Genomic DNA, 17,217 nt, shown 5'->3' with positions numbered 1-17,217 from the left:
ACAATTTCAAATGTTCCCAATGAAGGCCCCATGCTGTGATGGGTTCCTTGCCCATTTTTATCAACGTCATTGGGATATTTGTGGTAAAGAAGTAATAGAGGCAGTTTTGAGAATCGTGAGAGGGGAAGATAGTCCTGAATGCATCAATGATACAATTATGGTTTTGTTTCCAAAGGTAACAAACCCAACCCTCTTACCAAAGTTTAGGCCTATCAGTTGTGCAATGTTTTATACAAGATAGCTTCCAAGGTTATTGCAAATAGATTGAAGCAAATTTTACCTGATATCATATCTGAGGAGCAATCAACTTTTGTCCTTGGAAGAATGATCACAGATAATATTATTAGTGCATATCAGTACTTACATTTCATGAAATGCAGCGAGGGAAAAGGTTAGTAGCTACTATGCTGTGAAGCTCGATATGAGGAAGGAATATGATAGGTTGGAGTGGGGCTATTCTAAAGCCACAATGTTGAAATTGGGATTTTCTCCTACATGGGTACAAATAGTTATGGGCATGGTTCAGACAGTATCTTTCTCGATTCTTTTTGATCGTGAGATACTTGATCAATACAACCCAACAGAGGTATCCGACAGGGAGATCCAATATCCACATATCTTTTCTTAATTGCAGTAGAGGGCCTTTAATGCCTCCTGAAATATAGTTCTTCTTCATCACGCTTAAGTGGCACCAACAGCTTCGGCTGTGAACCATCTACTTTTTGCAGATGACAACATGTTGCTTTTTAAGTCAAGACATGATGGGGCAATTGAAGTATCAAACCTACTGGAGAATTATTGGTTGGCATCCAGACAAAGAATAAATCATGATGAGTCCTTTATATTTTGCAATAGAGAGGATGCCCACAGGCTCTCAAGGAAGATGTCAAGAATACTTTGAACGTCTAAAATGAGTCGCTCAATGACAGGAAATTGTGTATGCCAACTGATATGGGGCAGTCCAAGAACAGGACTTTCAAATACTTACGTGACAGAGTTTCGGAAAAGCTGAGAGGATGGATGGAAAAGCTCTTGTCAACTGCAGGTAAAGAGGTTTTGATAAAGTCTGTGGCATAGGAAATTCCGGTATATCCCATGGCCTGCTTCCGTTTCCCGTGAGGATGTTGCGCGAGTGTCACCTCTTTAATCAGACAATTTTGGTAGGGAAGTAAACATGGGAGAAGGAAGCCATGCTGGGTCTCATGGGATGTTATGATGAGACTGATTATTTGAGATCTTTAATCTAGCCCTACTTGCCAGGCAAGCCTGGCGCTTGCTAGACCATCCCGGTTCTTTGAGTTCGTTAATCTTAGAAGTTGTCTACTATCCAAATAACTCTCTTTCTGATGCAACCTTGGGACCACATCCATCACAAATATGGCGGGCTATTTTGCATGGGAAAGACATAATGACTCATGGTTTGATAAGGAGATTAGGAGACAGAGAATCCCCTGATATTTGGAACGACAACTGGATAACTAGAGAGTATATAAAGAGGCCGAGAACTTCACAAATACCGCAGCCGCCGACAAGGGTCGCTGAACACACTGATCACACTATGTCGTCAAGGGGTGAACATCTTATTTAATCGTTACTTATTCCCATCCATGACTTGGTCACTTAGGATCCATCCACTTGAAATTAATCCATGGTTCTTTCACCCAATGATTTAATAACTCATTATGATGTAAAAACAATCTCTAAAGTGTTACTGTATGAAAACTTGTATAATGGTGTATGAATACAACCTAAAATAAAAAATAAATAGAATACGAAATAATAGTAGTAGCGCAGGAAGAGAGACGCGCTACTAGTAATTACCAGTAGCGCTTTCTACAAGAAGCGCTACTGCTAAGTAGCTATAGCAGTAGCGCGGTTAAACCAACGCTGCTGCTAACCTTTAGCTATAGCGCCGTAGCAGTAGCGCGGGCTAGGCTTTTCCCTAGTAGTGTGCTCTAACAAACTTTGACAGAAAACTACCACTTTAGCTCTAGTTTTTGGTAAAAAAACTATCACTTCTGTTTAAATGACCGATTGAGCTCAAATTCAGGATGATTATGACATATATGGCCCACCCGTCAGGGCCACATGGCATGTTAACTGTTAAAAGCTCACACACACACACATGCATTGCGCGAGCACGCGTTCCTGTTCGTGCGCCCGCTCATCGCGCACACACCGCACGTGGAAAAAAAATCCGCCGCCGCCTCCAGCCGCGCTATGACAAATATTCAGGAGAGGTGGGGCATGAGATGGTGGCGGTACCATTAGTGGTTGTGCCAGGACCCAAACCTTGTGATGTCAAGCTTTATATATAAAGAAAATTGTAGACAAATTAAAGAAGAACATAAATGACCATACTTTATTCCGAACATATTTAGGGTAGTAGCCCTTTGTAAACATGCATATTTTCATATATGCATAATACCATCAATACTAATAGGAAAACTTGTGGATCACCACAGGTGCAAAGAAAGTAGGGTCTATTGTATTACGCGAGTAGTCTTTCATGTGGCATTTAAAGGTTATTAGTAATAAACTCTATTCTCCCTTAGTTAATAAATGAGAAAAATATTTTTCCTCCGTTTCGAAAAAAATTTAATCCCTTTTAAATTAGAGAGTTTTGAATCATCACCGATATTTTGAATTGCGGATTGTCACTTCTTGACAAATTTACATGCTTACCATTACTAGACTTAGGACCTAACGAGTGGGAAAACAAGGTTTTTCTAAGAGAAATAAGATTGGAATTTCTTAACATATAAGAAGATAATTGGAAGTGAAAGAAGAACTTACAAACAATTAAAAGGGAAGGGCGTCATCCTGGACTCGTGATGCGCTCTCCGGTCACCGGAGGTGTAGATTGCAGTGATGCTACGGACGGTTGTCCAAAGTGCATGCAATGACATGCTCAGATAAGGTAGAATTGTGCACGTCAGGGAAAATGAAAACACAAAATGGAAAAAAAAATGGGTAGAAAACACAGAATAGAAAGAAAAAAACGATCGAAAGAATCTTCAGAAAACTTATCGGAAGCTTGTAGAAGCTTCGCAAAATCGGTGGAAGGAGCTTCTACATGGGCCGACCCACTTACGACACATGCGCTAGGAGGTCGCACATTCTCCTCGTGGATATTTGGTATCTCAGATCAAATAACGTCGTGACTTTATCACTCGAGCTCAACTCAATGATGAGAAGACTGTTGACACTCCCTTGGAGCTTTACGTTAAACTCCGTCCGACTGATGGCTCACCATTATCTGATCCGACGCAGTATAGACAGTAGGTCGGCAGTTTGGTTTATCTGATGATCTCTTGCCCTATTTCGGGTAATAGCGGAAGGAGTGCCAAAGCCCATTTTAGTAGAAAGTTGCTGCCCTTTTATAGTAATGCGGGGTGACATAATCAATCGAATTCGACTGGTTGGTTCCCCTTATTAGTCAATTGCTTTTGACGTATCAGGTGGGAATGGGAGAGCCTCTTTTCTTTCTGCAAGAGGTCCTTAGTTTAGTCAAGTAGGCGAGGGCATTTCCATCACGAAGGATTCAATCCAGCCACAGGTTCCCCTACGACTACCTTGTTACGACTTCACCCCGGTCGAAGACCCCACCGTGGTATGCGCTAATAAGACCACCAAAGGCCTTTGTGGCACTAGTGATACACAGAAGTCATGGGTGATCATTGGTTCTCGTGGCTATCGAATTAAGAACGATAACAGGACTTGTAGGATCTAGTGCAATTCTGGATCATGTGAAACTTCGCCCTAAGGCTATGAAAACGTTTCTACTCCCTTTCCCTTCCCAACGTCATATCTTTCTTCGACAAGAAGGAAAGATCACTCTCTATCTAAATGATAGAACCACTGGCACGGTACCTTTCACATTGGTAAGTCAAATCCTGGTGAAGACATCACGAGCAATGACACGACGAGGTGTCCGTTGCAGGCCAGTAGTAAGCAGCGCCAAAAGATGGGCCGGCCCATGTGGGCGTGAGGTGCCCCTTTTTTTAAGATTTCAGAAAAACAGATTTTCAGAAAAAGTTCAGGGATTTAAAAAATGTTGACCGAATTCAAAAACAGTCCTTGATTCAAAAGTGTTCACAATTTCAAAAGAATGAACATTTCTTAAATTTTAGTGAAAATTTTTTTATTTCGATGAACAAATTTCTATGAGCATTTTTTAATAATGATGAATGCTGTTTTGTCTTTCATGAACAAATTTTGAATATGATGAACATTTTTTAACTTGATCAACAAAATTTGTATTCAAGAACATTTTTAAAAAAAATGGATGAACAAATATTGAATTTGATGAACATTTTTAAATCAATGAACAAATTTTGAAAGAAAAAGGAGGAAAACAGAAAACAGAAAAGAAAAAGAGAAAAGGAAAAGGAAAAACGAAAGGAAAAAAGGGGGAAATGGGCCGACCCATATGAACACCCAGTGCGAGGGGGTTGCACGCCAGGTCGCTCGTGGGTGACCTGGCGCGCCAAATAGGATTCCCTCTTGAATCATGTGTCATCAATTAAAATTAACAACACAGTATCCGAGACATATTTATAGTGGGCTTCATCCGAATGATTTGCATTGATGAATCAACATAAACCGACTAACTACATAATACTCCCTCCGGTCCTTTTTACTCCGCATATTAGATTTGTCTGAAGTCAAACTTTACCAAGTTTGACCAAATTTATATTTAAAAATATTTACATTTATAATACCTAATGAATATAATATGAAAATATATTCCAAGATGGTTCTAATGATATTGGTGGTGTTATGTGAATGTTAATTATTTTTTGTATAAACTTGATCAAACTTTGAAGAGTTTGACTTCAAACAAACCTAATATACAAAGTAAAAAGAACCGGAGGGAGTAGTATAGTAACTTTGCACGTGCAATACACCTATAGATCAAAGGCAAACATATTAGAAGCACAACAAAATTAGAAACTATACTTTGAAATTCAGAACACACTGCCAAAATTTTGAACATTTCTATGAAATTGCAAAAAATTGTACAATGCAGGATTATTTGCTTGCACACATAAAAGATAGGGAAGTTCGCACATAATTTTCTTACCCAAATATCATGCCCATATATGACAGATAACACAAAATTTCTTCAGACAGAACACACAGAAGAGCAAAATACTAGTACCAATGGTCAGCTGTTGGAATTGGCACTGTTATTCAGACATGTCCACGACAAATGGCTATGGTCAGTTCTAGAACAAAAGGGACCGCTGTACAGTCCATCACCAGTATGGCAAAATAACATGATACTACATTTCATGCGGGGAAGCAACAGACCTCTACAATCATACAACAAACATGATATTCTACTCAACAAAAAGCAAGTGCAACTGACACGATCACATAATGTTACTGGCTGTTCGCTAAGGTCGTCGCATCTTCACGTTCACGGGTATCTCCTTGTAGCATACAGCCTTTGCTGCTGCCCGCATCGAAGACCTTCTACCTGTCACCTGCACCAAGGACCTCCCCGCCGCCTGCCCTTCAGAAGGTTCCATCAAGGAACGGCTGTCGCTTTGCTTCTCTTCTTTGGTCTGCTCCATCACGACATCTGAGCTGGAAGGGACTACAGGAGCAATAATTTCCTCTTGCTTGGTCTCAAGATTTTCCTTTGTGGCCTCAGCAAATTCTCCTGGGTTCTTTCTTGAGGATTTTCTTCTCGGAGATTTTCTGCACATATTTACGGCAACAATGATTCCATGTTCCATTCAGATATAAGTGCATTAGTGAAAGGCAGAAAGATGCATGCACGCAAAGACTTTACCTTGTCTCTTCATGATACGGTGGTTCACTACAAATAGAATCAAGTTTGGAATTAGTGTCCTCTATGTTTGAGTCCTTTTGACCTCCACATGAATCCAATTTCCGTTTGTGTCCACCCCTAGAAAAATAATTTCTGAGCCAACTGAATATTGTTTCATTGGACAGTGTGATGTACTATCGAGAGCATTTCAAAGATCACTAGAATGATGAGCATACCTCTTTTTTGCTCTTTCTTTGGGTGGTTCTGGCTGTTGAGTGTCAAATGGCAGAGATGCTGAAAAGGAATTACAATTACAGTAATTATTATTTTCCCTTTAAAGGAAGTGATCAGAACAATAAAAAGATGCAGTTAGCAAGTAGTTTGGCCACTTTTCTTGTACATTCTCATTGAAAAAACAAGGTGTGCTTTTTGTTCAACCATTCCTGTACGAGCGATTCATTAACGATCATAAAGTTCTTAATGAGCAAATGAGCATGCTACGCTTGACTCATTCATAAAACAATAATTAAGAACCTCAAGTGCAAGTGTGCAGCAACAAAATGTCCAAGATAAATGCAATATAATAGCAAAATACTTGAAGGGAGAGAAGTGCATTACATTGAGTTTCTGCCAGGTGGATTGGGATCGTATTCTTTGTGTGACTGTCAATTTGATGTGCCTCAGGGTCCTCAATTCCATGAACCACAGAATGTGTTTCTTGTATCTCCTCCTAGTTACATTGTCAGAAACAAGCAGCACCGTGATAACGATTAATAAATCTGCATGGGTAAACGGATTGATCAATTACTGAAGAATTGTGCCGCCTACCTGCACATTTGCTTCTTTCTGCAGATGCTTATTTATCTCGTCCTTCTAATACAGTCAGACAATCAAGATGTCAGGCGTTGAAATTCAAACTACAACATCTTTAACTATATATATAAGCTGAGTATAACAATGAAATTACTTTACCTTGAGTACTGAAGCCTTTATATGCACTGCTGTGTTGCATAACAGTTCATCTTGTGCTGCCTTCCGCTGCACAACATATCCACAAGTATAGCATGAAATGAGTACTGCACTGTTAATCATTTGGAACAAAGAACAGATGAGACATGTCGATATCTTACCATGTCTTCTCCATTATTTGGATCATCAAGTTCTGGAACACTAAAACTACAAGATGAAGGAACTGCAGTGTCTGTAGGCAAGATCTCACAAGATGCTTCTGCCATCTCACAAGACCCTGGGTTTAGTCTAGAAGACTTTCTTCGTACTGTGTTTCTGGTCACATAAACAAAAATTGGTCAACCTACAATCTGATAGTGTTGCATCATGAGCACATTTTGTACATAAATATTACCTCTGATCCTCATGATGCAATGATCCAGTGGGTTGCACATCAGGTCTGTGGCTCTGTTGACATGTGTTGGTCTCTTTTATACCTTCACGTGACTCTGACTTTCGCTTACTTGTGCGCGTATTCACTGATGTTCTGAATCAATAGAAAGTCGCTTTGGTAAATCAGGCTATCTAGCGCCCAGTCTGCCAGTGGCATTGCCTCTCAAGTATAGGTAAACAGACAGACAATACCTTTTATTTGTTTTATCTGGCGGTGCTTCTGGTTGGTCTGTATTAAATGGCACAGAGGCTGTCAAGAAATTGACAGAAAACTGACATTAAATTTTCTAGAAGTGGACAGCTGAAGGTAAAGTAGAAACGAAAATTAAGTTGTGTTAAGTAGGGAAAATCAAAACCATAAAATGCCATTGCTGAAATGGTTGCCAAGCATAATATCAACATCTAAGAAGGAGAAGAATGAGTTTTACATTGTGTCTCGACTGAATGGTGCACATTAGCACTGGTGCCCTTATTATCAGCTTGATGAGCTTCGACTGGTGCAGATTTGGAAGGTGCGGCTTTTAACTCCTGAATTAAATGAGAGAGGAAGAATCTTAGAATTATAGATGAACATGAAGAGCCATCTATTTTGAGAATTGTGCCGGCTACCTGTGAAGTTATTTCTGTTTGCAGTTGGTTATCAGCAGTCGTACTCTTTCGCTGCCAATAGTGCAGGATGGAAAGAAAATAATCAAGCTATCTGTAACAACAGGAAACTAAGTTAAGCCATGGGCGTACTTTACCTCAATTCCCGAAGCCTTTACTTTAAGCACTGCTATTGCGCATGAAAGCTCATGCTGCAGTACCTTTACCTGCATGTCACATCCACAAATAATTCCCCAAATCAGTAACCAACATTCTTAGTATTGACAGTTGAAAATCTCGTAAAGAAAAGAAGCGGTGACAGCTTACTCGATCTTTTGCCTGATTTAGTTCCTGCAGAGAAGCACAAAACACATAGATAGATCAGAAAGTGGCTACACTACACAACCCCACAAAACAATGTGACAACATGTGATGCTTTCTTTCAGAAGTACAAAATAGATGCACATTAGTTGCTCGAGTTTTCCCTTCAAACTTAGCTCAATACAATACATATAGAACGACCAAACAACAGTATTTGTCTTTGATTCTCGTTCACAGGTATAACTAAGATGTAAGCATTGACACTGCTTGGGTTGGCAACTCGGCTAGTTCCACTGAAATTTTTCACAGCAACAACTAAAACCATCTAAACAAGAACAGAGATGGAGAAACAGACGAACCGCGGTGATCTGAGAATGAGCCTGCGCAAGGTGCAGGTTCTGCTGATGCGTGCTCTGCAGCGCAGCACGGAGCTTGTTAATCTCAATGCCGCTGAGCTCAATGATCTTGCTGCGGAGAAGACAATCAAAGTCAAAACTAGGTTACTGCCTCAGAATTCAGAAACATCTAACAGCCCCTTTCTCATAGGAATGAAGGACCGAGGGGCGAGCAAGGCAGACATACGTTTTCTGGGCAACCAGCTGAGCCAACTTGGCGTTCTCCTGCGAGCAAGCAAGCGAGGGATTTAGGCATCAGCGCGGAAACCGGAACCAACAAACTGCAGAACTGAGCTACCACTAACCGAGCCTGCTGTTTATGCACGGGTGGGAGAAGGGGTTACCTTGAGGACGTCGGCCATGGTGTGCCTGGGAGGGCCGGGCCTCCCGGTGTTGGTGATGTCGGCCAGCGCGGCGGGCTTCCCCCCCGACCGGGGGCCGGGGCAGTTGGCGCTAGGGTTCGGCTTCGGCCTCGGGTTCAGGCCGCCGAGCGGCGCCCCTGGTTAGGCGGGGAAGCTGAGTCTTAGACGGCGCGCGGAGGGGGGTAGAAATCGCTAGGGAACGTAGGGAGCTGCGGTTGAGGGAGGAGCTTTACCGGTGGCGGCGGCCATGGAGGGGGGCGCGCGGGGGCGGGGCCAGAAGCTGAGCGCGGGGCGGGGAGGAGCCGGGAGCTGCCCACCGGCGAGGGCGCGGGGAGGTCGGGCGGACGGCGACCGCGGCCGCCGGGACCGGGGCGGGAGGGCGGCGCGCCGGAATCCGGCTGGATTTGGGAGGAGAGGAGTGGACGGGGGAGAAGAGGGGCGGAATTCGAATTTCGGGGGATGCGACTGCTGCTCTCTCTGATCTCTCCTTTTTTTTCTCTGCGCGTAGCCGTCGGCTCGGAACCTGACGGAGCCGAGCCTCACATGGGCTGGGATGGGCTAGGCTGATTTTTTTTTTCTCTGCGCGTAGCCGTGGGCTCCTGTTAGGTTCTCGCTGGGTTTCTTTTAGCCTTCCCTAAAAAAAAGTTTTTCTTTTTTAGCCGCGATAGCAAGAACTCTGCTTTTTTCCGGAAAAAAATGAAGATCTACGGAAACCTTTTTTCCTGGAAAAATATTAAGATATACGGAAATGATAAGTACCTGACGTCAGGTACGAGCACAAGGCAAATTGAACGTTTTCGATGGCAATTGTAGTGACACAAGGATGGCAAGTTAGTGGACACACGGCAATTTTCTGTCAAGAAACAAACTGAAGCACAAAATTGTCATACTTGCCAACTAAAATTATCATCCTCGCGTAACTAAATTTGTCATCGAAAATGTTCGGTTTGCCATGTGATCGCACTTGACGTTTGGGTATTATCAGATTCCAAGATCTATTAGTATAAAAGTTCATACCATTTTTAAAGAAAAAGTGCACCATAACTACAAAGCCTCCCAAACATAATGAAGATTACGTCATGGTCCATGAACGACAAAACAACCAATGTCGTGCCAAAATAAGTTGTCGACACGCAGTCGTCACTACTCCCATATCGGAGCCAGTCTGACCTTGTAGATGATAACCGGGAAGGCTTTGTGCATGTGCCCCTATAAGGACTAGTGCCTCGGAGCCACAGTTGACGTGGTTCAGCCCTTGAATCAATTTTAAGAACCTAAAAAATCTTGCAGCCGCATATGCCCGGTGAGAGACCATAACCTCGTCATCGAAGCTCCATCTAATTTGTTCTGAAGAACGAACTTGAGGAGGATCGGAACCCGAAAGACTGACTCAAAGAAGAAACATCGCCATCCATCCGAACGTCGCCCATGTGAGGACTAAAAGCCTAACCTATCTACTAGATGGAGCCAAGGCACCAGGATTCCCCTCCTAGCCATCAGACGTTGCAGAACCAGGTAGAGGGGGGTGAATCTACGGGCTCGCTAGCAAAGATCGAGGGGATGAATGTTTTGCCCTAGTCGCTTTGCTAGAGAGGAAAGAAAGCCATGCTTTGCCATTTTTGTTTTCGAGCATCCGGAAAGAGTGATGCCTTTAGGAATAGAATTTTTTACAAAGTTATTGAAAGGGCCTTCGGGGTTTTTGCATTTACATTTGCCATTGTTCCTGGTCTTGCTCATTTTTGGGACCAGGAAATCCTAGGCAACATCATGACATGTTGTGTGATTCTTCACAATATGATCATCGAAGATGAGAGGGACATGAACTTGGAGTTCTTCTACGACAATGTCGGTGGCCGTGTAAAGCCAGCTAGAGACCCTAACCGTATACAAGCATTTCTTCAGACATACCGGCAGATCGAAGATGCAAACACCCACCATCAGCTTCAGAAGGATCTCATTGAACACCATTGGCAGAGGCATGGCCAAAGGCATTGAGCACCATTGGCAAAAGCACCGGCCAATTTTACTCATTTAATTATTAGTTTTATTCGGTGAGTTGAATAATATAGTAATTTGAATTCATAATATTTACATTTTATGTTATTTGAATTCATATTACTGTACATTTTATGTTATTTGAATTCATATTAATGTGTCAAATTCAGAAGAAAACAAACCACACGTTTTGGTGGGCTCGTGCGGGCTGCGGCCAAACAGACGCTCTAACTAATAGCTGCTGCCAAAAAAGAAGCCTGAAGTATTTAAACACATGGCAGAGCCGAGATTTGAATATTTTTCTTGCATTTTTTAAAACATTTTCTTGAAATTTTTTATAATTTTGAAATCAAATATTCCTAAAAGCAAATAACACACCCTCCATCCCGTAATATAAAAGCGTTTTTTACACTAGTGTAGCGGCAAAAATGCTCCTAGTGTCAAACCTGCTCTTATATTATGGGTCAGAGGGGGTAATTTTTAAATCTCCAAACTATTTTGCAAAAATGTAAAGAATTTTTTAGAATTATGAACAGTTTTTTTAAAAACACAAAAAAATTTCGTAAACATGAATCATTTATGAAATGCCCCCAAAAAATTGAAGTGCGGACACTTTTTGGAAAAAAGGAATGAATTTTAAAGAAACTATTTTTTTGAAACCTGAACACAAATTTAAAGTCCGAAAAAACTTTCAAAATTTATTTGCGTTTACAAAAATAGAAAGTGTTCGCATTTTGAAATTTTGCTCAGGTGTCAAAATGTGTTCCCAATTTTCATACAATGGTTATGTTCGAAAAATGTTCTTGTTTTGAAAAATTGTTCTCACTTCAATTTTTGATAAGGTTTAAAATATGTGTTCATGTTTAAAAAAATCACATTTTAAAAAAGGTTCATGTTTGAGAAATGTACAAGGGTTTTAAAAATAGTTAACGTTTCCCAAATCTGTTTGTGTTTTTTTAATGTTCGTAATTCCAAAATTTGTTCACATCTTTGCAAAAATGTTTGTAAATTGAAAAATTATTTTTATGTTTTAATGATATTTGAATTTCAAAATAGTTCACAATTTTGAAGAAAATGTTTTCGAATCTCTACGCTGCTGCTTAAAATATTTTCGCGCTTCAACTTTTATCATCAACAACCATCAGTTTGAGTGGTTAGCCAGAATAGTTCGGTAGCGCTAGATCACATGTTCAATTCCCTGTGACCTTCGAAAACCCACCCCAAGGTTTAAAATAGACCGGGATCATAGAGTTTGATGTGTTGATTTCAAGGATTAGAAGTTTAGAGCTCGATTTAGCTTTCGTCTACAAGTTGAAGGTTTATTTTGGACTTTTTCTCTCGTGGAGACAAGACCGGACCGCATACAGATTGGCCGGAGAAACGACCTAGAAGTCCCAACAATTATCGGAACGGCATGACACGGACACCTGGCAAGCAGACTCCGTTCAGCCCAGTTGTGCTTGTGCACCCGTGCGTGTGTGGAGTGGTAAAAGCAGAGGCTAGCAGAGGTTGGCTTTATGCGATTGCCAACTAAAACTATCGGTAAACACACTCACATTCTCTGCTTTCGACTAGCTCCACCCATCTAGTCTAGGGTAGAAAGTTAGAACTTCGAAATTAAGGATTGATCACCGGGGGTAGCACCCAGGCCGAGGCGGCTTCCATATAATAAAACAAATATAGGAAGTTAGTTGACGAGCAGGAAAGCGCCTCAAAAAACCTCAGCCGAGATCTATCCACGAGCTAGCTTTCAACCCTTTCTGACCCGTTTATGTGCTGAGACCTGAGCGCCCCTTTGCCGATTGCACCACTATCTGCACCGCTTTTCTGCCATCAGACGGCTTTTCGCGACGCCGCGTCAGGACAGCATCATCGGTTTCTGCAGCGTATATAAGCCCTATGCGAGGGCGCCATTCTTTGACAATCCGGACACTTGCGACGTGCTCAGTACGTACGGATTGTGAAAGCGGAAGCAGGCTAATCCGCCAACAAGTAGAAGAAAGGACGATGGGGACGGTGGCGGCGCTGTGGGACGTGCTGGCGAAGGCGGCCAACCTGGCGCAGATGTCCGGCCTGCACGCCGTGATGCTCGTCGCCGCCGGCGTGAGCATCATGCGCATCCCGCATAGCCGGCGGGAGTGCGCCAAGCTCGAGCGCTGCAGCCGCAGGCTCCACGCGCTGCTCAAGTGGCCGACGGGTTGCGCCGCCGCGCTGCTCTGCTCGGAGCTGGGAGGCCCCGTGGAGCAGGCGCTCGCCGACGCGGCCGGCCTCGTCGACTCCTACAACCGGAGCACGCTCTGGTGCCGCGTCCGGAGCGGCAGGAGCATGGCGATCAAGCTCCGCGACATGCGGGACGTCGTGGACTCGTACTGCGTGCTTCTGCTCTTCATCAACGCCGCACATCTCCACCTCTTGCAGGACCCAACACCTCCTCCCCGGTCTACCGATAGCCCAACAGCAGTGACCAATTGCCCCACAGGAACTAGTGACGCTCGAAGGACCAACGACATAGGCAGTCAGACATGCAACGCCACCGACCTGCTGGTTGGATCCCAAAGAAACGTGCCTGCTGGTGGTAGTGATTTCGCATGCATAACTGTGCAGGGAGGAGACTGGTCCCAGTAGATACGTAGGAGATCCTCAGTGTGACATCGAACCTTAAACCACAATCCCTTATCTTTTAGTTCGCTGCAAAAATGTAGAATGCAACATCTGTGTATATAAGCTTGGAACTTGGAAGTTGATTCTCCTTGATGATGGCACCCTACATTATCATGTGTCCTTGGTTTTTGGCGTTGCTGCTGTTGGAATGCCCATGCGATGACCTCTGAGTTGGTCTCACAGGGCCGGAACCCCCCCGCCTCTCTCTCTCCTCGTGTTTTTCATATATGATTCCCCAGTTAAACTTCAGGAGCAATCCAACACAAGAGGAAGCTGACACCACCCTCAGCCTCGTGCTGGATTTTTATCTTAGATTAGAGATGATCTGTGTCCTAACCATCTCCACAATCATCGTCGCCGCTTTTCCATCTGCATGCTGACCTACCTTCCTCAAGTGTCAACCGGTCCCCGGCTGGCCACAATGGATTCCTGGGCATATATAAATCCTGTGGTGACGCTTTTACACAAGGTCTGATTTGTGCGCCATGAGGTTCCTGTGATGCCAGTCTTGGGGCTGCACGCCATGAGTGCGAGGTTGGCATCCCGCGGAGCAAGCGGGAGTGCGCCAAGTTCGAGTGGTGCAGCCGTAGGGCTCCGCGCTCTGCTGCAGTGGCCGTGCTCTGGGAGGCTCTGAGCCGGAGATGTGGACGAAGGTTGAACTGTTCCAGCCAAAGATCATGCTAATTACCCTTTTTCTTGTAAAACAGCCCAGCATGCCAACGATTTATGTTAGACTATTCTACCCTTTACGATGAAAGGCGTAGGTTTTAATCCTCACCCTTGATTTGCCTCGTAAATCGTAAACTCTGCGAGGGGGTGCATGGCTGAAGATTTCTATGACTATGAGCAGGTTGAACATGACTGGTGGCTTGGGATTACAAGCCCACCGGCGTTTTCTCGGTAGGATAAGGTGCCGGCTAGCGGCTGCTCGTGGAGAGTGGAGACCATTACCCAGCGTGTGGATTGGCTGGAGAAACGACCCAGAAATTCCGATATGGCCCCTGTCAAAGAGCAAATTTTAGCAGCGAGCCCAAAATCGTGATGGATGCTAAGTCTCCACCTCATCTCCGTAACAACTTTCCGTTAAAACTTCCCGTAGTTGCGGTGGACTTTGCTCAGTGCCCGGTCGTAACCCTGCGTGCGTGGAGTTTTAAAAGAAGAGGTTGGCTTTATGGCAGCTGTACACCATGCACCCTGAGCCTTTTTAGGTGCTGAGAGGTGACATGTCCCCTTTTTGCCAATTGTGCCAATTCTCATGCAAGTTGTAGTACATCATGCACCCTGAGCCTTTTTATGTGCTGATGAAGAGTGTTCCCTTTGCCGGTTGCTCCAATTATCATTATTATCTCTACCACCAGCCATCACAATCTCTGCTTTTCCGGCGATTTCCCGTCACAAGACAGCTTTTCACGGAGTAAGGGCGCGAAAATTGGCTTCTGAAACGCATATAAATCTCCCGACAAGAAGTGGACGGACGACGGGGATGGTGGCGGCAATATGGGACGTCCTGGCGAAGGCCGCCAACCTGGGGCAGATGTCCGGCCTTAAACCACAAACCCTCGTCTGTTCGTTTGCGCAAAAGTGAAGAATGCAGCATCTGCATATGTTAGCTTTTGAAATCATATCTCCCTCCGCCCCATATAACATAAGAGCGTTAAAACGCTCGTAAATTATGAGAACGGAGGGAGTATATAGCAAGATTTGTAGATTGTTTTTTGTTCTTTGAGAAAAAGATCTGTAGACCTATAGATTGCTGATCCCGCTTGCTGCAAGCGGGATATGTATACATAAGCTTGGAAGTTGATTCTCCATATGATAAGAAATACAGCAAAAAGACTGATGACTCTTTATTGGGCTGGTTCTGACGTGTCGGAGGCCGGGAGCCAAACAATAATACAGGTCCTCTTAATATGAGCATCCAAATAATAGTCATTATACAAGTCTATGAAAAGATCTCTAACAAAACACTCAAAGCGCATCCAAAAGCAATACTCATACAAATTTATTTATTTATTGTCATAAAAAATCTTCTATCCCTAGATGCATGGTCACCAATTATAATATTACTATGAATGTCATCAAATAATTTGATTTCAATGACATTCCGGTCCTATTAAAAGAATAATTAATAATTGAAAACTAGCGCAAAATATAAACACCAGAACTAGGTAAAGTCAATAACATATTTATCAATTATTGTGGAAAAATCGCTGGGGGCATATGCTACCTTCTCTAAAATCAACCTCTGCCCCCTCGTTGTGTGGATCGACGGTGAGTTATGGTATGGGTGGTAGCGCTACTGGTCTGATGTATGGTTTAGTCTATGTCTCGCCTTTAGTCAGACTGAAGTCCAGCTCTTATATAGGGATCCAGTAGTGGGCCAGCCCAGTAGCCACGTGGTTTCATAACGCTGATGTCACACATGTTTTTTAACTTTTGTTTATACTATGAAAAATACAAAATACATATGTTATGAAAAACTAGTTGAGTTAAAAAATAAAAGTGTTCACCACACATAAAAATGTTCATGCAGTGTAAAAAAAATTGTTCGCACAACTTTAAGGAAATGTTGGTACCATTCAAAAAAATGTATGTGGCATTTTTAAAATGTTCACTCACAAAACAAATGTACTTGAAATTTTTGAAAAATGTTATACAATGTAAAAAAAATCATGTAATTTAAAAAAGCGTTTCATACCATTCAAACGATATACGTTACATTTTAAAAATAGTTCACACGTTTCAAATATAACTTTTTCACATTACTTAAACATTGTTTATACAAGATAAAAAAAGTTTGCATAGTTTTTAAAATCTCTTGTATCCTTCAAAAAATGTTTCAGTGTGTATTTTAAGAATGTTTAACATGTAATCAAGAAAATGCTCAAAACACTTATTTGAAAAAAATATTGCATATTTAAAAAATATTAAACACATATATAGTAATATTGTGTGTGTGTGTGTGTTAGATGTATACGAAAAATGCATAATGTGTACGAAAAAAAGTAGACATCAAAACATATATGTTTTAGAAATGGTAATCATGTATTTAAAAAAGTTAAACGTATATAAAAAATATTTCTGATGTACACCAAAACTGTATAATATTTATGCATAAGACATTTGTTGGGGGCAAACAAAAAGGAAAAAAAGACAAAAGGTAAAAAATAAGGAAACCCGAAGAGAACGGATACAAATTCAAAATCCTTTAACCTGGCCCCAAATCGAGGGGATGAGTAGGGATGTGCCGCCTGACAATTCACCCCCCACGGCAGTGGCGATTCTACCGTCCGGGCACCCTGGACACTGGGCACGTGACCGGGCTCGATCGCTGCTAAATTAACGAGAAGCCGGGGTCACAACCCCGTATAACGTATTGTGGACGATAAAAAATACAGCAGCCTCATGATGAACTGGCTAGTTTTGGGCTTAGTGACACCAAACTAGGGTAGTCATCCCGTGGCCTCTAAGACTAGCCACAATGAAGAGTAACATACACCGGTAACAACATATATCCCTAGACTATATTACTACCTTCATAGTGGATAGTAACATAAGTGATGTAAAGCTTTATTTATTAGGTTATAGACTCATATTGCATTGGGACATGTGATGTTATAGTAACTAGCTAAGTTACTCAAACTACCTCTTTTCTCATTAACTCATTGCCACATAAGCAAATTTGTTGAGTTGGACTCGATGTTACTACTGAAGT

General features: G+C 42.5%; 2 protein-coding genes across 5 annotated transcripts; one reads left to right on the top strand and one right to left on the bottom strand.

Moving 5' to 3' along the window:
* Window positions 1-5,146: 5,146 nt before the first annotated feature.
* On the bottom strand, window positions 5,147-9,316 carry LOC125515184 (shugoshin-1). 4 transcript variants are annotated; one of them, XM_087528909.1, is made up of 17 exons: window positions 9,080-9,316; window positions 8,829-8,983; window positions 8,672-8,709; window positions 8,449-8,557; window positions 8,096-8,119; window positions 7,927-7,995; window positions 7,793-7,843; window positions 7,612-7,711; window positions 7,376-7,412; window positions 7,146-7,277; window positions 6,913-7,066; window positions 6,755-6,820; window positions 6,611-6,655; window positions 6,401-6,512; window positions 6,019-6,076; window positions 5,804-5,920; window positions 5,147-5,709 (listed from the first exon to the last, which is right to left on the bottom strand). In XM_087528909.1, exons 1-17 carry the CDS (start codon window positions 9,093-9,095, stop codon window positions 5,403-5,405), a joined length of 1,590 nt encoding a protein of 529 aa, XP_087385035.1. In that variant the 5' UTR covers window positions 9,096-9,316; the 3' UTR covers window positions 5,147-5,402. The 4 variants fall into 4 exon arrangements, with proteins under 4 accessions (XP_087385035.1, XP_087385034.1, XP_087385033.1 ...); XM_087528908.1 differs by having other exon boundaries at window positions 6,611-6,652; window positions 7,376-7,433; window positions 9,080-9,315; XM_087528907.1 differs by having other exon boundaries at window positions 7,376-7,433; window positions 9,080-9,314.
* Window positions 9,317-12,848: 3,532 nt separating this feature from the next.
* On the top strand, window positions 12,849-13,466 carry LOC147966452 (uncharacterized). The gene has a single exon (XM_087530836.1). It carries the CDS (start codon window positions 12,849-12,851, stop codon window positions 13,464-13,466), a length of 618 nt encoding a protein of 205 aa, XP_087386962.1.
* Window positions 13,467-17,217: the final 3,751 nt, after the last annotated feature.

This window comes from Triticum urartu, chromosome 6A (genome assembly GCF_056163025.1).
Source record: "Triticum urartu cultivar PI428250 chromosome 6A, HENAU_Tu73, whole genome shotgun sequence".
In the NCBI taxonomy this organism is placed as follows: Eukaryota; Viridiplantae; Streptophyta; class Magnoliopsida; order Poales; family Poaceae; genus Triticum; species Triticum urartu.
Note: the sequence above shows the minus strand (reverse complement) of the source record. Positions and strands in the feature narration are given on the sequence as shown.

Bases quoted from the DNA above. Each gene is read 5' to 3' on its own strand.
- LOC125515184 (XM_087528906.1), bottom strand. The intron at 8,120-8,448 runs GTTCGTCTGTTT...GCTTCTCTGCAG, and splicing joins CTCATTCTCAGATCACCGCG to GAACTAAATCAGGCAAAAGA. The intron at 5,921-6,018 runs GTATGCTCATCA...TTATTTTTCTAG, and splicing joins AAAGAAAGAGCAAAAAAGAG to GGGTGGACACAAACGGAAAT.
- LOC147966452 (XM_087530836.1), top strand. From the start codon at position 12,849: ATGGGGACGGTGGCGGCGCTGTGGGACGTGCTGGCGAAGGCGGCCAAC.